The 17,439-nt window shown below is 49.1% G+C and overlaps 1 protein-coding gene across 2 annotated transcripts in view; it reads left to right on the top strand.

Annotated features, from left to right (window-relative positions):
- Nucleotides 1-17,439, top strand: part of ACSS2 (acyl-CoA synthetase short chain family member 2) — a 30,688-nt gene that overhangs the window by 4,657 nt on the left and 8,592 nt on the right. The window contains exons 3-8 of one of the 2 annotated variants that reach the window (XM_063172171.1): nt 11,097-11,188; nt 12,268-12,371; nt 12,654-12,726; nt 13,501-13,576; nt 14,457-14,571; nt 16,055-16,093. In XM_063172171.1, the coding sequence (XP_063028241.1) occupies nt 11,097-11,188; nt 12,268-12,371; nt 12,654-12,726; nt 13,501-13,576; nt 14,457-14,571; nt 16,055-16,093 (499 nt within the window). The remainder of the gene's footprint in view (nt 1-11,096; nt 11,189-12,267; nt 12,372-12,653; nt 12,727-13,500; nt 13,577-14,456; nt 14,572-16,054; nt 16,094-17,439) is intronic. The other variant, XM_063172172.1, reaches the window with a different exon arrangement.

Raw genomic sequence — 17,439 nt, 5'->3', positions numbered from 1 at the left:
AGGGAATATCCCTGCATCGTGGGGATGACTGAGCTGTGTGGGTAGTGCAGGAGTGGGGGGAGCATCAATAGAAACATGGGATATTAAAACAGGGAGTAGTGTAGTACCTCAGGCATGTCAAGGCATGTGCTTTCCTGCCTTCTTTGAAATTTTTCCTCTCCCAGATCTGGGCAGTCACCAAGCAGCATGGTGTGGTAGTGCAAGCAGCCCCTGTGTTTGGACACTCATTTATGAAGCACAGGCTGGGACAGGAGGGACTCACAGTTTCTCCCCAGGTGTAGCTCCCTGACCTCTCTCCATAGGTGGATGGAGTCTCTAGGTTTGGCTGTGGCTGTTTGGAGCAAGGTCATGATGGGTTTAAAATTAACTGATTTCATGTAACTGCTCTGAATTCCCTGCTCTAGGGTGCAGATACAAAGATGATGATGCTCCAGGGCAGCATGGTGATGCTGCTTAAGGGTTTGAGGTTGTCACTTTGGCCTGAGGGGCAGGAAAACACAGGGATTGTGATCTAAAACTTGTAACCAAGGGCTCTCTGTGTGTGTGCTGAGACCCATTTTCCCCTGTCATATCTTGAGGTTCTTCTGTCCTAAGTGTTTCTGTTGTACTTTATGTGCTGCATCCTCCATTCTGTTCATTACTAGTGGAATCTCCAGGGTAGTTCCCAGGTGAGTGGTTGTGCCAGAGGGATGAGATAAATATCTGAGAACAGCAAACTGCCTCCTTCAGGCACATGTGGGGTGTGCTTTCCTGGATGCTGTGAGTCAGCAGATTGAGCACTGTGGTGCTCAGGCACTTGGCATGCTCAGAGTCCCTGGAAGTTGTTTTTCCATTGCAAGGAGTGACTTGAAAGCAGAACTTGACTCATCCCTGTCAGGTACAGTAGCTGGTTTGCAGGGAGATGCAGGGAAGGGTGATAAGTTTGATGTTTTGGAGATCTCAAGCCCCATTCCTGCTTTGCAGAGCCTCTTGCATCCCAGGATGCCAGGCAGGGCAGGAGCAGGGAGCTGCCAATGCTCTCAGTCTCTGTTCTGCTGTTTTCTGCAGTGCAGGGAAGGAAAGGGACAGATATTAAAGCTTGGTGACACTTGATTACCCAGTGCCTGTGTGGTCTCCTGTGGTTTTGCCCATTCAGAAGCCCCCCTGGACATGTGCCTCCATGGGAGGGCATTCCACATTATTGAAGATATCCTCTGGAAGTAGTTTTTACTGAGCTCAAATACCACGTAATCCTGCTCCTGGAGACAGTGGGATTTTTCTTCTCTGTTGAATCAAATCTGTTAAGAGAGAAGGCACTCAGGTAGCACTTGGGTGGTTACTCCATGGTAAAGCAGTGAGGACAGGGATTGTTTAATCTCTCCTGCCTGGGAGAGCAGCTCAACTGCCTTGAATCAAGAGAGCAGCTTTCATTTGAGTTTTGTTGGATCTGTTTCTTTCCAGCCTTTTGCTCAGAAACCTTCGGTAGCTGCTTCTGGCAGGGATACAGCATCCATCCATATAAATCCAAGGGATTATCCAGGAAGTATTGGACCAGATAAACAAGTGGGATGTCCATAAGTGCCCAGGATTAAATGGCATGTGCCCCAGATAGGGGTAGGAACTTAAATGTGGAATTGCAGAGCTGCTGGCCAGGGTATACTGGTGGTATTTACAAAAGGCTGCAGTGCCAAGGGCTGGGAGGTTGCCAGTCCCCCTTAGCCCAGAGAGGGCAATGGAGAGGGTCCTGGGAACCAGTAAATCTGACTTGTATCCCTGGGGGTGCAGTGGAACAGGGTCACTGGGAGAGGTGGCGGAGCTGCTGGCAGACTGCCGGAGCACGAGGCCGGTGGCACTGAGCATGCAGAGATGGCTCTTCTCACACCTTCTTCAGGAGGTTTCCCACAAAAAATTGTTCAGGAAAGTAGTTCAAGTGTGCCTGGAAGAACAATGTTTTTATGGAGCTGCTTTAGCCTTGCCCTTTGCTTCCTCACTTTCAGTGGACACTCTTCAGGGTCAGCAGCAGGACTGCCAAGGGCAGTGCTGAAACAGAATTGCTGGTGGTGGCCAGGCTGACGTGCTCCAGAAACAGCACCTCCTGCTGCTGTTGCACCTGAAGGCCAAACACCAGCCATGGTTCTGACCTAACATGGTCCTTTAGTTTAGTCTGAGAGGCTCTTGGCTGAGCTGCTGTGAGCACAAGTGCAATGCTGCTGTGCAAATGACACCAGTGACAATTTTTATGTTCTTATTTAGTACTTTTTCCTCATCCTCCTCACTGCTCTGACAGCTCTCTAGATACAGCATGAGGGATTTAATAATTTGTGCTGAACCTAGAGCCCTACCTGAAAAAGTTGGTTTTGTGCAATGCTGTCTTTCTGCATGGTTCTGGGGGTGTGGTTGTTACAATAACTACCTGGACAGTATGAGGGGTGGGTGTGCACAGAAGATGGCGCCTGGATTTTCTCATGTCTGTGAAACTTTTGTCTCATTCTGCTGGCAGCTGTTACAAACAACTGGATATGTTTTAAAACTACTGGGTTGCTTTAGGGAAGGGCAGTGTGGTTGTGCAGTGATGGCATATTACAAATATTGGCTGGAGATTTGAAACTTGCAGTGGATAAATGGAGTTCATGGACAGAGAGGATGGTGAACTTCTGTATGGATTCAGGACACGGAAGATCAGAGCCTTCAGTTTGCTCGTTGGACTAGAAAACCTGATTATTTTAGCTGTGTGAATGGCTTGTGTGTTCTCCCTTGGCACCCTGAATGGAACAGCAGTGACAAGGACTCCAGCTACACGTGGGTGAGACTTGCTCCAAGTAGGGGACAAAATGCTCAGGCTTTGCCAACAGAGGTGTGAGTGGGTGCTCATTCAGAGCATGGCATTTTCTGGTGGGTTGCTGCACTTGCTGTGCCTGGGGGACTCTATGCCCAGAGCTCCTGGGCTGAAGTGTTGATGGGCAGTGGTTTCACAAGAGCTCTCACCTCCCCCCTTTTGCGGCAGGGTTTCAGTTCTCTGTTTGCATTTCTGCACATCACTTGGAAATGTCGTAATGAGGTGCGGTAAGAAATTGTGAGCGCTGGCAGTTTGCCATTAATACATTTTCATAGATATCACCTCCCTTGTTCAGGGGAATCCCTCAAGGAAGTTGAGGGCCTTCCTGTTTGCTTTCTCACACCTAGCTACCTGATAGTGCCCAGAGAAACTGTGGCTGTCCCATTCCTGAGGTCAAGGCCAGGCTGGACAGAGCTTGTAGCAACCTGGTCTAGTGGCAGGTGTCCATGCCCATGGAACCAGATTGTCTTTAAGATCTCTTCCAACCCAGACATTTTATGATTCATTCTGTGATAATGAAGCATGGTTTCCATTCCTGTTGCCACTGACCATCTTCTAGATGACATTCCAACAGGTGACACCTGGCCTCCACCTCTGGAGATTTATGATGCATGGAATTGAAATGTCCACCAAAAATCTGATTACAAGCTTAATTTCCTCCCGTGCCCTTCATGGATATTGTTTGAACCTCCATTGAAATTGCCTTGCCTGGCTTTCTGTGTTTCTAGAAGCTCTACAAAATCTGGCAGAATGTTCCCACCAGGGATGCATCTATTTCCCAAAATGGGGCATTTCCCAGCGGCAGACGGCTTGTTGATTATTTTACCTACAGAAGCTTCATCCAGGGTGTGTTCAACAGCCCAAGTGTAAATTGTTTAAACAAGCAATCAGCTGTTTTGTACTGAATATAAGCCCTACTCCCACTGGACTGGTAAAAATAGTCCATGCTCATTTGAAAACTCAACTGATGGTAAACATCTAAAATGTTTCCCCTACTGTCAAACTCGCATATTCTTCTGCAGCATTCAGTGGTTTTGGCTGATAGGGTTACAAGTGCTGGCTGAGGGCAGCCAAACTCTGATGTGCTGGGTCAGTCTTGCACATGATCTCTGTTGCAACGCTATATGATTGTTTTGTTTTTAAAAAAGTAATTAAAATTTGCTTGAAAAAACCTCTCCCCTAAATAAAATAGGCAAAAAGCTGTTGTTTTTCTCCACTGGTTGTTTTCTTGTGTTTTAAAGTACTTCAGAAAGTAAGAGTTAATGCTTTTTTTCTTCACTTGGTGGTTACTTGGTATCAAGCAAGTAGGAAAATTATGAAGCCACAGAGAGCAAATTCTCCTTGCTGAGCCCTTCAGCACAGAGGGGCTGCTGACACCATTGCCAGGGTATTTACATGTGGTCTGTATGACTTGTAAAATGACTTATCTTGTCAAATGAGTCAGGGTGAAAGTACATTTCCCTTGAAGAGGGATTTCCTGGCTGCTGTTGATCCTGTGTTCCCCAAAACTCTTCCCTGGGGTGTTCTGGCTCTCAGGTGTGAGCACAGAGTGTACAAATCCCATGGCACTGAGTTCACCTGCCCATGTTGGCTGATGAACCAGCAGCACCGGGAGGTGTTGGTTCCTTTAGAGATGTCTGAGCACCCCACTGCCTAAAGGAAGGGGCTTGAAGTAGATTTTAGGGCATATCCTGGCATGAGTGGGATAACTGGAAGGAATTTTGGCAGGTTGATAAATAAGGAGTAGTTTTGGAGCAGTGTCCACCTCTGTCTGGGTTCTGTGGTGTAGGATCGCTCAGGGTATGGCAGAGAGAACAGTGGTGGGGCTGCACAAGATAAATATTATTTCTTTAGATGCATCTGGTATTTGTTCAGCTTCTGAAAGGCTGCAGATACAAAGAGCAGCTGGGTATGTATTTAATGAGAAGCAAGGACAGAAAGATGGATGTGGTTTTCCTATGGGACCGTAACAGCTATGCAGGGTGTTGGGTGTTTGCTTTGTAGGGTATGTGTCCATATAGCTGTTTTTAAAGGTGAGTAAAGGATTGATTCCTTGATTGAAGAGCAAATGGTGACCCAGTATCCCTTTGGAAATAAGCTCCATTTTGGCTTTCTGTAAAATACATAGTGCCTGTTTTGGAGTCAGTTGGGCTGAAGGGATTGAACACAGAACATTGTTCCCTGTAGAGCACAGGGCTCCTGCTTTGACACAGCTGATTTGAGTTTCATAACAGCAACAGGAGCCTGTTCATGCTAGATACATGATCAACTTTAAGTTGGGATGGTTTGGCTCAGAGATGGATTTGAGAGCAGAGCTTGGTTAGGCCCTACTTAAGCATGTGGGGGACACTGGAGGGGAAAACTGATGGATGGTTCTAATGCAGTGGTCAGAGTCAGCTGTGTGGATTTAGGAAGTGATGGCATTAAACTGGTAAGATTCTTCTTTTCCCTGGGCTTTCTGTACCCAGGTTTTCTCAACAATGTTCTCTCAGTGCTGCCAAATATTTCTGAACACACTGGGAAAACCTTTTCACCAGCCCCTCCCAAGCTGAGCTCTGTCATTACGCAACTTCTTCTTTCTTGATCCGTGGTGTGATGCAAGAGGATTTAAGCCTGGTGATGGTGGGGTTGAGCTTTCTGGTAAACTTGCTGCTCAGGGAACCTCAGGCTTCGCAGAACTCCTTTGGGAATTCTGCATTACTGCAATGGGAGATGGTGACGTTAAGCATGGGCAGGGCTGGGCAGTCTGCCCCGTTATTATGAAATGTTCTCATGGAGGTTTTTTTGCAGACCTGCTGCAGACCCATCTGTTTGTGCAGTTAAGAGCATTTCCATATTGAACAATCCATGCAAATACCGTAATTTTTTTCCTGATGAAAGGGTGTCTTTTTCTGATTATCTTGCACAGCTGCTCTCCCTAAACTTCATGTTTCAATGTTCAGCTTCATGTTTCTATTTTCTCAAAAACAGATTTTAAAGGCTGTCTTTACTCAAGTGCCATTCCTCTCTCAAATGACGTAAGCAAAGCTGCGGCGTAGGGAGAAAAATCCTATTTATTTTTCAGTTTTGCCTGCTGTTGCTCCTGAGAAACCAAGATGTGTGCAGGCAGAGCCTTTTCAGGCAGCAGTTTTTGGGGCTGTCCTAGGAGCAGCTGTGGCAGGAGGTGTGTGAGCAGCTGACACCACGGTGGCCGAGCACGCTGGGGGCTCTCGCTGCCCATGCAGCTCACACGTGAGCACATTCCCCACATGGCAGCAGCCTGGCTGGCCCAGCTCTGCCTGGCATTTTGGCTGCTCTAATTCTGGATGTGGAACGGATCAGGAAGCCCAAGAGCCCTCCTGGCCGCCCCTGGTGACCTTGCACGTGAAGAGCTGTCACCACAGCAGGAAAATTCCTTCCTTTGCCCTGGACCCTGCTCTGGGGACAGGCTGTTGGTGAAGCAGGAGCTGGAGATCTCTCATGATGCATTTGGTTCCATGTTTAGAAGGGATTTTGGGCTCTGAGCATGTTTTAGCTTAGATGGCAACAGAGATGTTCTAGGGCAGACATTCCTGTCGGTTTCTCGGCTGTTTTATGGCCTGGAAAGGCCCGGGGTGGCCTTGGGCAGCCCGCGCTCCAAAGGACGAGAAGAGGCTTCAGGTTTTTTCTCGGTCTCGGTGTTTATTAGTTATTTATCTAAAAGATTTTCTCTCGGCCCGACAGAGGTCTGCACAGCAGCCAGCCATGAGCACACTGAGAGCCCCCGGGGCGGTCACCTATCTTTATACTCAAAATTACGTATACAATATTTATCAATTTTCCCCAATACCTTTTACCCTTATTGACCAGTGCACTTTTAGTAATAACCAATCCCAAAGTGCCAACATCACCACAGAAGATGGAGGCCAAGAAGAAGAAGGACAGGACACGCCCCAATTCCTCCATCTTACTTCTCTAGACCCCCCTGTACAGAAATCCTAAACCCTGTGTTTCACACTCTAATTAACTTATCCCTTCACCATTCACCCCAGTGAAATCCTCCCATCCTCATACAGGTGTCGTCTCCCGTGTAGGATCAAAGTCCAGCCACCAGACACTTCTGGCAACATTCCAGGACTCCCGAGCCCCCCAAGGGTGGTCTCGGTGACTCTGCACATCAGTCCTGAGGTGCTGAGATCCCACACATTCCCACAGTCCCCATCTCTGCTCTGCTGGAGTCACAGAATCACACAAATAACCACATTGCAAAAGACCTTTGAGATCATTGAGCCTCTCTGTGGTTCCCCACTGTGTGAATTGTTCCTGTGACATGGCATCATCTGATAAAGGTTTCTTTCCCTCTTACAACACCTTTTCCAAACTGGGAATCAGTGTTTTCTTAAGGGTGCTTTCCAGTTGGTAAAATGCAGAACCTTTGTCCTGTATTAAGAAAAATTGCTCTGTGGCCTGCCATCAATCTCTGCCAGTCAGAAAATGAGACATGGTAGCTTTGAGATGATTTGCTGTGCTCTGAAAATTTATCTTTCAGGTGCCTTCCACCTGTGCTTGATGACTTTGGGTTGCTGCTTTTACTCAGTCACAGCATGGTTTGGGTTGGAAGGGACATTAAAGCTCATCTAGTTCTACCCCCTGCTATGGGCAGGGACACCTTCCACCATCCCAGGTTGCTCCCAGCCCTGTCCAGCCTGGTCTGGGGCACTGCCAGGGTTCCAGGGGCAGCCACAGCTGCTCTGGGCACCCTGTGCCAGGGCCTCAGCACCCTCACAGGGAAGAATTTCTTCCTTATGTATTCCATATGGCCAAATTTGTCTTTTTCCAGCTGAGAATTCACACAACATGCAATATGTAAAACACAGGCTTCTCAAGTGCTAAAAATCTCAAATGCATTCCTGCCATGAGCCAGATGATACTGTAAAATTTTGGATTACAGTTGCTAAATGTAGGACTTGGTTTGAAGATGAAAAAAATGTCAGACTCACTATGCTTCACCATGTATTTCATCTAATGATGTATCTGGGATGTTTGGGGAGCTGAGAATTGGATTTTCCTTTCAGAAGAAGCCTTGCTGTTAGAGCACAGATTGCACATGAACAATCACAGCAGCGCTGCTGCCACCTATTTTCACCAATAGATCTTAAAAAAATATGTATTTGGGGAGTGTTGGATTTGGTGGGGTTAGAACTGTGGACGTGAGTTCTGCAGCACTGTTTTTAGAAGAGTGAGGTTTATTTCTGCAGTTTTATTTCTTTTTTCAGTTGAATTTGGACAAGGGAGCCCATGTGAGACACTCAGGGCTGACAGCTCTTACTGATGTCAGAAGGGCATTGTTGGGAAGGTGCTGCTGGCAGAAGATGGATGCCATGACTTTACAGGCTCGGTTTTGATGCAGGGAGCATTCAATAGCTTGCAAGTGGGCATTCCTTTAAATGCCCTGTCTAAAATGCATCTTTCACTGGGCTTTTGTGCCAGAGCAGAGTCCTGAGCAGCCTGAGTGCTGCTGTAGCCCACTGAGTACAGCTGTGGGCACTCCAGACTATTTTCAGAGGCTTGGATACGTAAAACAATTGCCTGCTCTTGGGAGACTGCTTGAGGCCTTGACTGGAGATGCATTGAAAGGAGGCATCTTGTCCTGTAGAAACAAGGACATGGTTTGTTTCCCATTGAACAAAAGCTCTTCTTAAAATCTGAAGCCTGAGGTTTGCCCTGCTAGTGGTTGGGGAGCTGTTTTACAGTCACACAAATGGATGGAAAGGACTTTGAAAAACCCCAGAAAATCCTTGTAAAAGTTTAACATCTCTTTGAGTCTGCTCTGTGCTTTTCCTGCAGTGCCTTATGCAAGAGGCCTTAGGACTAGCCTGGGTACATTCCTTGGCCTGAATGCCCCTCCAAAATGCTGCCAAGGAGGAGGACCTGGCGTGTTTGGGATGTGCCCCTCTTGTGCAGGGAGACCAGGAATGTCCCAGCAGTGCCTCGTGCCGGGTGGCTCAGGGCAGCTCTGTGTCCCTCATGGGCACCTTGTGCAGGGCAGTTCCCCTGAGAACCACAGCTTGGCTGACCTGGCTGCCTCTCCCCTTGGCTGCTCAGCCCCCAAATAGCACACTGGGCAGCCTGTGATAGTCTTTCCTCCCAATGTGTTCCTCTCTTAGTAAAGGCTGTAATTAGATCCTTTCCTGGGCTGGAGCATGGACAAAGGGACATCCTTCCTCCTGCCCTGTTTGTTGAGCTGGGGGCTGCTTGCACAGGGCCTGTTTGTGGTGCCCAGCAGACCCCAGTGACCTTCAGGTGAGGGATTAGTGGGCTGGGCTGCTCCAGCTTGCATTTGGAAGCATTATAATTGTCTTTTAAGAGCTATTCCATAGCAAGGCTCGTGGCTGAGGGGAGAGCTGCACACACAGTGATGCTGTACATCTGGACACAAACAGGTTTGCACAGCACCAGCCTTGATGTAGGTGCACAAAGGAAAAGCTGGATGGTGAGGGAAGGCAATCAGTGTGCAGTCAGACACAGCAGAGGCAGATGCTGTTCCTGTGAGCCAGATCAGTTACAGCTGCTCAGCCCAGCACTGGAATCAGCTCTTGCATCTTTGACCTCAAGTAACAGAATGAAAAAGGGAAACTGATTTCCTGGTTTCCCTTTCCTAGCTGAGAGTCTTGCTGTAAGCACCTTGACTAACAGTTTCACATGTCATTTAGCTCAAAGTTGTGCTTCTGGCTGTGATGGGAAAAGGTGAGGAAAGTGCTGGGATGTCAAGGTTGAGCTGCCTGCCTTGGACACTGGTTCACATTCCCACACTTTACTTTAGATTTGTATTGTTCTGTTTCTCCCCTTTGCTCTTAGAAGGGGCCAAATTTGCATAAAATATCAAGCAGGGAATCACCCTTCCAGCAACCAGTGGTGGGAAGATTCCTGTCAGTTCTGTGTCAGTGCAGGTATCCATGGTTCCAGTTGCTGCAGAGCACTGTGGAAGCCAGGAGTGTAACTGGGTATCAAGAGGGATAAGGCAAGTGTGTAAGCAGCAGCTGCACAAATGATGATCCAGGTGTAGACCCCAGTTTTGTAACTCCTGTTCTACATGGGGCAGGAGCAGAGCTTGTATCAGTGAGGCTCTCCCAGTTGCTGTGGTTTCTCCACCAGGACCATGTCTGCCATTGGAGCATGTGGTCACTGGTGTGAATGACATGATTTACAGTACTATTTGGGAAATTCGGGTGTTGCTTTATGCATTTCTGCATCCCAGAAGCCTTCCTGCAGTTTGTATTGCTGGGAGAAGTGGTTTTGCTAGAATTCCATACTTAGTTTTGGAGTGCTCTGTTTGACATGTTAAAGTGGTGTAATTTCTGTTTCAGAGCTAGGCAGAGCCTGGCTGCAATCCTGAGGGAGCACATGGCATGGAAGTGCTTCCTGGCCTCTCCCCAGCACCAGTGGTGCTTTTTATTTGGCTGCACACACTGAGGGGACACTTTTGCAGAAGCACTGGCAGCTGAGAGTGATGTGATACCCCTGTTCATCTATGGATCACTGGGGTTTCTGTGCTGGCTGCCTTGGAGAGACCTGCAAAGTGTCTGTGTCCTTCCAGAGTGTAGGAGACTGCTGTTGCTCAACTGTGAAGTCATGTCAAGTTCTTTTTGAATCTCCTGATACTTTGGGAGTGCCACCTGATTTACATGGCTGAAGTGTTGAGTCACATTAAAATTTCACTTCAGTAGCAAATCATTTCCCTGGGGATGTGACATTCCTGTCCCTTGGCTTGCCTTCCCATCCGAGCCTGGGCTGCAGGAGCTTAGAGTTGGTTCACAGAGGAGCGCAGGGAGAATAGGGCAGAGCAGGCATTGCACTGAACACACATACATGGGTGTATTTATATATGACCTTGGAAAACAAGACAGGCCTTGGCATCCCATCACAGCCCATCAGATGTCAGGTATTTGGGGGCTGTGTTTCATACCAAGATATCTGCAGGCATGAGCACCCGGGAGAGAGAGAGCCATGCCATAAATCCCAGAGTGCTCCTGAGCCTGTGCACTCTTAGCTTTGGTTCTTTGTTGAGCTTTGGACTCTTCTTGCCTCTCTGAAAGTGCCAGTATTTCCATTTCACACATTCAGTTGCTTTCAGTAGTGATCTACTCAGGGCTGGGCACTTTGGACTTGATTTTCCTACTATTAGTCCAGAACTGAATTTCTGGAGTTTGCTTACTCTGTGCTCAGAAAGGCAGGGAGGACATATTTGTTGGCCAGAGCAGTTTTCAGTGTCACCCTTACCTTGTACTGCTGCACAGTAACAAAGATTATCTTGCTTTTCCAGGGAAGGGAATGAACCTGGGGATTCCGCGAAGATCACCTACCGTGAGCTGCTGCACAAAGTGTGCCAGTTTGCCAATGTCCTCCGCAGCCAAGGTACACAGCTGGGCCAGCAGAGCACTGCACACAGGGGAGGCATTTGGCCAAGGGTTTGGAGACTGGGGTCACTGCTTGTGTGGGTTGCCAGTCTGTTGAGTAATTTGTTCTGCAATGCACAGATTCATTCCTGGCTCTGTCAGTCAGCTGTACAAGGAAGAAATCAGTGTTTAATGATGCTCCGGGGTTTTCCAACAAGCAGTGGGCTCTGGTTACTTTCCTGCTCCCTTCAGGGAGGCAGATGAGAACATGAATTGTTAGTTATCATCTTTCAAGAGCCATAGTGCTTTGTCAGAACCCAAGAAATTCCTCTGGCTGCCCTGGAGGACTCGAGACCCTGTCAGGGGGCTCAGAAACCTTGGCACAGAGCCCAAGACCCCTGTGCCTTTGACTTAGCCCTTGGAAAAAACAATTACCAACCTTGTATGAAGAATTACAAGTCATGAAAGTTTAAGTAGAATAATAGTGAATTTATCACAGGATGAAAAATAGATTTTTGAGGTTTTTAGAATGAAGGTTCAGGAGGCAAGATGGAAGAATCTGGGGGTGTCCAGCCTTTCTCCTTCTTCTTCTTGACCTCCATCTTCTGCTGTGATGTTGGCACTTTTAGATTAGTTTAGAGTAGAAGCTCACTGTCTAACATAAGTGATAAGTATTAGAAAGTAATTGTAAATATTGTACATGTAGTTTTTAGTATAAAAAGATAACACTGCCTCTGAGGCAGGCAGAGTGCCTTGGACTGTCTTGCTGAACAGACCTCGGCTGGACAGGAAAAGAATTTTATAGGTAAGATACAATAAACAACCTTGAGACCCAGAAATGAAGAGCTCTGACTCCTTCTTTGACCACCAGGCTGGGAAAAGAGACTTTCTAACCCATCTCGGGGTCACTCTGACCAGCTAGAGATCCTGAGAGTGCTTGAAAGGCGAAACCCATGGCTGCTTCAGCTCTCATTGCAGCTGAAGCTTTATTGTGTGCATATAAATGTAGAATTAAAAGAATTGATTTGTTTCTATATCCTGTTCTTTTGCCATGCAATGTTCATTTTGACAAATGCCATGTTCACTTTCCTTCCATAGGGTTGAAGAAAGGAGACAGGGTTTCCATCTACCTGCCAATGATCGTGGAGCTGGTCGTAGCCATGCTTGCCTGTGCCAGGATTGGAGCTCTGCACTCTATTGTGGTAGGAACAAGCTCTTGGTGCTGCTCTTGGTGCTGAGCTCTGAGGGAAGCAGCTCTTGGTTTTGGGAGAGGAGCTGGAGAGATGAATGCTGACCATGAGATGGATGGAAGCTCAGTTAAGACGCTACTGTTGGCCTGCACTAACTGTGCAATGAGCTCCTTCAGCTCTCTCCATCAGTGCCTGGTGGTGAATCATTTACCTTGGGTGAACAGCACAGGAGCTGAGGGGTGTGGGCTGGGTTTCTGTGTGTCCTTGCTGACTCTGCTGTGTGCTCTCTGGCAGTTTGCAGGTTTCTCTGCTGACTCCCTTTGCGAGCGGATCCTTGACTGCAGTTGCTCCCTCCTCATCACAGCAGGTAAAACACACATCTGAGCAGCTCTCTTCCTGTTGCCTGGCTGAAAGGTCTTTATTTTAAAAGCTTGGAAGTGGGAGTGAGAAAGCCAGTGCCTCAGCTGAGCCTCCTAAAGTGGCTGCAGGGCTGTAGCTGTGCCCAAATGCTGCTTCCCACTCCACACACTGAGCAGCCCCTCAGTTTGTCCTGTAAAGCTTGATGTCACCAGCTGCTAATAGAATGTTTCCTAACACTTCTCATCCATGTTTCTCCTGCAAATCAGCCAGATGTTTGCAAGATATATCATGAGGGAGGCCTAATGTAAGAATTCCCACCTTTCCCACTTTGAAGGACATTTCTGCTGCAGCTCCTGGCTTTTTAAAGCAAAGGATCAAGAGTGTGGCAGTAGCTGCATGTAAGCCCACTGCACTTCCCCAGCTGTTTTCTCCAAAAGTGCAAGGAATAGTGTTTTTATTAATTCCCATGGCATGAAAAGGACCCATTAAACTGCAGTCTGTATTCTGGATGCAGTGGATTATTTCCCACAGAATATCCCCAAGAGATTTGTCAGGTCAAACTGGGACCTCTCCCAGAGAAGGAATTCCACTGTGTCTTTTGGCATGTGTTTCTCTGTGCTAATAAAAGGGTGCATTAGGAGAGCTTTCCCATCAGCTGTTTGTCTGCTTCCCCTCACTCCAGTGCATGAGTCTGCACTGTCCTCCTGAAACTGCTTGTTGCTCCAGCTGCCTCAGGCTGCCTTGGCTGGGAAATCCTGACATTTCCCTCAATGTTTTGCAGATGCTTTTTATCGAGGGGACAAGCTGGTCAACTTGAAGCAGATTGCAGACGAAGCCATCCAGAAATGTGCAGACAAGTAAGTTTGGATTCCCTTCTAGAAAAGGGCATTGCTGCCAGAATCTGCTCCTGCACAAGTGGGAGTTGTCATAGGTGGGCAGACTCTGCAGCAGATCTGACACAAACAGTCATCAGATGTTGCAGAAAGGGAAATAATCCTGCTGAAATGCCTTTGCCAAGCTTACAGACACAGCATCTGTGTAGCTTGTGTGAGACTGAACGTGGGTTTGTGTGTTAGATCAAACATGGAAATTCAGGGCAGATAGTCTGCATATTACAAATTCAAACTCTTAAAGAAAATCTAAGTCTTTATGTCTGTAAAAATAGGTACCTGGGAGGACAGAAGTGGTCCTGAAGCTGGGAATTAACTGGTGGAGAATGTGTTGACACCCTGAACAGGGTTGAAGGGAAATAAGATCATTCTGTCAGTGTTCTGTAGGCTGTCTTTTCCCTCAGAAGGGGGCAAACACCTACTCCTCTCCTTGATGTATAATCAAGCTTTGGAAGCTTTTCCTCCCTCTGAGGCAGTCAGTCATGCCTAGGGGTTGGAGCAGCCACTAACATCTGGTAGGAGGGGTTGTTCCTGGTCACAGGCAGGCAAATTTGGGATTTGTAAGGAGTCTCCACAGCAGTGTCCTGGAAGAGAGACTTGTGGGACCCCGAGGAATCACACCTGATAAATCCCCAGTAAACTCAGACTGTTTTTGCTGTCTGAGCTGTTCCTGTGGCTGGTGCCATTGGAAATTCATGGTGTACCTGGAGTTTGCATGGCAGCAAATGCTCCAGCTCAACCAAAGGAGCTCCAGGCCCCTGCCCTGCCTCACGTGCTGCCTGTGAACCCCAGGAAGGGCTGGCTCGGCCCCTGAGCAGCCCAGTGTGACAGCTCCTTCCTTTTACAGGGGATTCTCTTTGAAAAAGTGCATCGTGGTGAAGCACCTGGGCAGGGAGGAGGCGGGAGCGGCTGGGACCTGCAGCAAGTCTCCTCCTCAGAAAAAGCTGTGCCAGGAATTGCAGGTGTGTTCCTGGTGGCATGAGAGGGGGGTTTATTATCACAGGCCAGAACCAGCAAATTGATCAGTGCAAAACCGCCTCAGTGGTTCTCTGAACACTCCTGTTCCTGTTTCACCCCTCCTTGCTGATGTTGCCGTGTGAGTGGTTGAAAAATGGTTCCTATTCCTTACCGAGATCCTCTCCCTGCTGCTTCCTTTGCCACCCTCACAAGCTGCAAGCTTCCAAAGCCACTAGGGACAAGATGGCCATTTTCCTCTGCCCAGTACAAGGTTTTTCCTTCCTAACCCTTTGTCTCTCTCCCCTGTGTGCAGAGAGTGATGCTGTGCTGCACTGTAGCTGTGACAGTGGCAGCAGGAGAGGACACCCAGGAGATTTGTGCTCATGGCATGAGCTCAGGGCAGCAACCCTCTGCTGAGAGCAGTGCAGGGGCTGTGCAGCTGCCACAGGGACTCTGTCAGCTCTCAGGCTGGAGCTTTCATTTGCAGCTAGAGATGAAAGGATGTGGGCCAGAGGCATGTGGTGAGATGGGAGTGGAAGGAAGAGGTGTCCTGCCTGCTGAGCTCCTGAGCAGCCCTGCTGTGCCCAGCCCTTACCTGCTCCAGAGGTTACTTTCAGCTCCCCCACAGCTCCAAATCTTGCCATGTTGTCTTCTGTCCCTCTGTGTTGGGTGATTATTTGCACTGAGTTATCCCCAGGCTGCTGCTGGCTCAGAAGTGGGTTGTTTTTGGGGAGTATTTGAGCTTTAGACTCTGCTTTCAGGAGGAGTGGTCTGTGCACATCCCTGGAACAAGAAGTCCAGCAGATTCTCTACCTTTGACTTATTTTCCCTTGTTCAGCTGTGTTAATTTTTTGGAGGTGTTGCTCTTTGTTTGACAGCCTGGCCGTGTTCCTTGGCCTGCTCTGCCATTTCTCTTGTGAGAGCAGGGTAGATGCAATGAATGGGAAAAGTGGAGCAGACCAGCCTTTCTGTGTGAGGTTTCCCTGGCAGGGTGATTGCAGGGCAGCCTGTCCCTGTGCTGGTTCCAGTAGGTGAGGTGAGGTTTTTGTGCAGAATGTCCTGGGGGAGGCTGGAGGGTGTCTCTTACGCTTTGGCTCTCTTTACTTGTTTCCATATTTTATTAAGGATTTTTTCCTTTGTGGATGCATTTTACTGTTCCATTGGCTTGTGTGAGGCTATTGGATGGTCTGTGGGCTGTGTGCTGGCTCTGTGCCTCTGTTCCCAGGCAGCCATGTGCAGGGGGTGGCCTTGGGGACCTGCCCTGGGGGCAGCTGGTCCCCTAGGAAGGTGATGGAAATGGGCAGGCTTGTGCTCAGAGGGCAGCTCTTGGCCTGGCCCTGGATCTCTGAGCATTTTCCAGCCTGCCAGGTGGTGATTTTCCAGCCTTTCCAGCATCCAGGCCTGTGGGCTTCCAGCTCCCTTCCTGCAAAGCCCGGTGTGGATCCCCCCCTTCCCAGATTTCACACCCTCTTTGTGGATTTTTAACAGGAAAAAAAGACTGAAAGCTCAAAGAGACTCCATCCCAAGGTATTTACACACAGCACTGCCTTCCTCTTTTTGGCACCTCCCCTGTGCTTCCCATGCAGCTCCCCACCTCCCTTAACTGCTGCCCAGCCACACGTGGCCTCCTAACCGTGGTGCAGCAGCTGCATGGCAGTGACAGAGCCCACCCAGCTTGGCAGGGCTGCCCAGGGCCTGGGGGTGAGTGCAGTGCCACCAGTGCTTCAGAAACAGCCACAGGGGTGACCCCTGGGAGTGCAGAGCCGCTGGGATGTCACCATCCAGGCCAGGCTTTGGCTCTCTGCCTTTCGGAAGCAGCTCTCACAATGCCCTTCCCTTCGTGGGGAGGCTGGCAGGGGGCGCCTGCAGCAAACCTGCATCTCCAGAGCCACCATCTGATGTCCTGCCTCATCCAAGGAGCTGTGGCTGTGACCCCAGGGCAGGCAGGCACAGACACACAGTGCCATGGTGTGACCTCCTCCCTGGGCACTGGAGGCTGGCTGCTAAATCAGAGAAAACTACTGGGTAGCCTTGGGCTTGTTTAGCTGGTGCCTTGCTGGGAGCTTGCTGGTGGGACAGAATTATGGAAACTGCTTTGCCAGGTAAACCCAGGAGCCTGAGGGTCTGTGAAAGCTTTCCAAGTGTGCTAAGCTGTCAAGCAGCTGGTGTCCCCTCCCCATGTGCAAGAGCTCTGGGGTCCCAGTGCCTCCAGATGTCTCATGAACATCTTTAGGGCTGCAGAGAGTCACCATAGGGCTGCTCTCTGTGCACCCCAGCTGAGGGAGCTGTGGTGAGCCTGGCTTTGTGAGGAGGAAATGTGCAGGGCTCTGGGTCAGGTCCTGCCCTCACAGAGATGTGAGAAGTGGAGGTCTGAGCTGAGGCTGGGCTTATTCCCTGCTCAGCTTTCCCCAGGCTTCTCTGAGGAAAGGTGAGAAGGTCAGGGGAAGTTAAATCTTGCCCTGAGCTGTGCCACCACCCTGGAGAGGTGGGCAGCCAGAACAACCCTCAGGGTGCCCTCTGCCCATCAGCCACAGGCTTGGTGGCTCTGTCACAGCTCTGGCATCTTCAGTCAGCAGTGCTGCATGGCTCTGCGTTGGTGCAGTCACTTCTTAGCTGGGTAGTTATTATATAAAAACCCAGAGAACAGATATTTTGGAGGGCCTGCAGGGCCAAGCAGTGTGAGCCCACAGTGCTGCTGTTCAGCTCAGGCCGTGCTGCCATCAGGGTCCCCACAAGGTGTGTGGGACAGGTGGCTGTGCTTGCTGCTTGGCTGTAGCACTGCAGCACAGGGCAGGAGGAGCCTGGCAGTGGGACCAGCCCAGAGCAGCTGCTGCTGCCACCCACGGGGATTCACCACCATCACCTGTGGTCTG

The sequence above is a fragment of the Melospiza melodia genome, chromosome 19, assembly GCF_035770615.1.
Source record: "Melospiza melodia melodia isolate bMelMel2 chromosome 19, bMelMel2.pri, whole genome shotgun sequence".
NCBI classification, from domain to species: domain Eukaryota; kingdom Metazoa; phylum Chordata; class Aves; order Passeriformes; family Passerellidae; genus Melospiza; species Melospiza melodia.
This window is presented reverse-complemented; position numbering and strand designations above follow the sequence as displayed.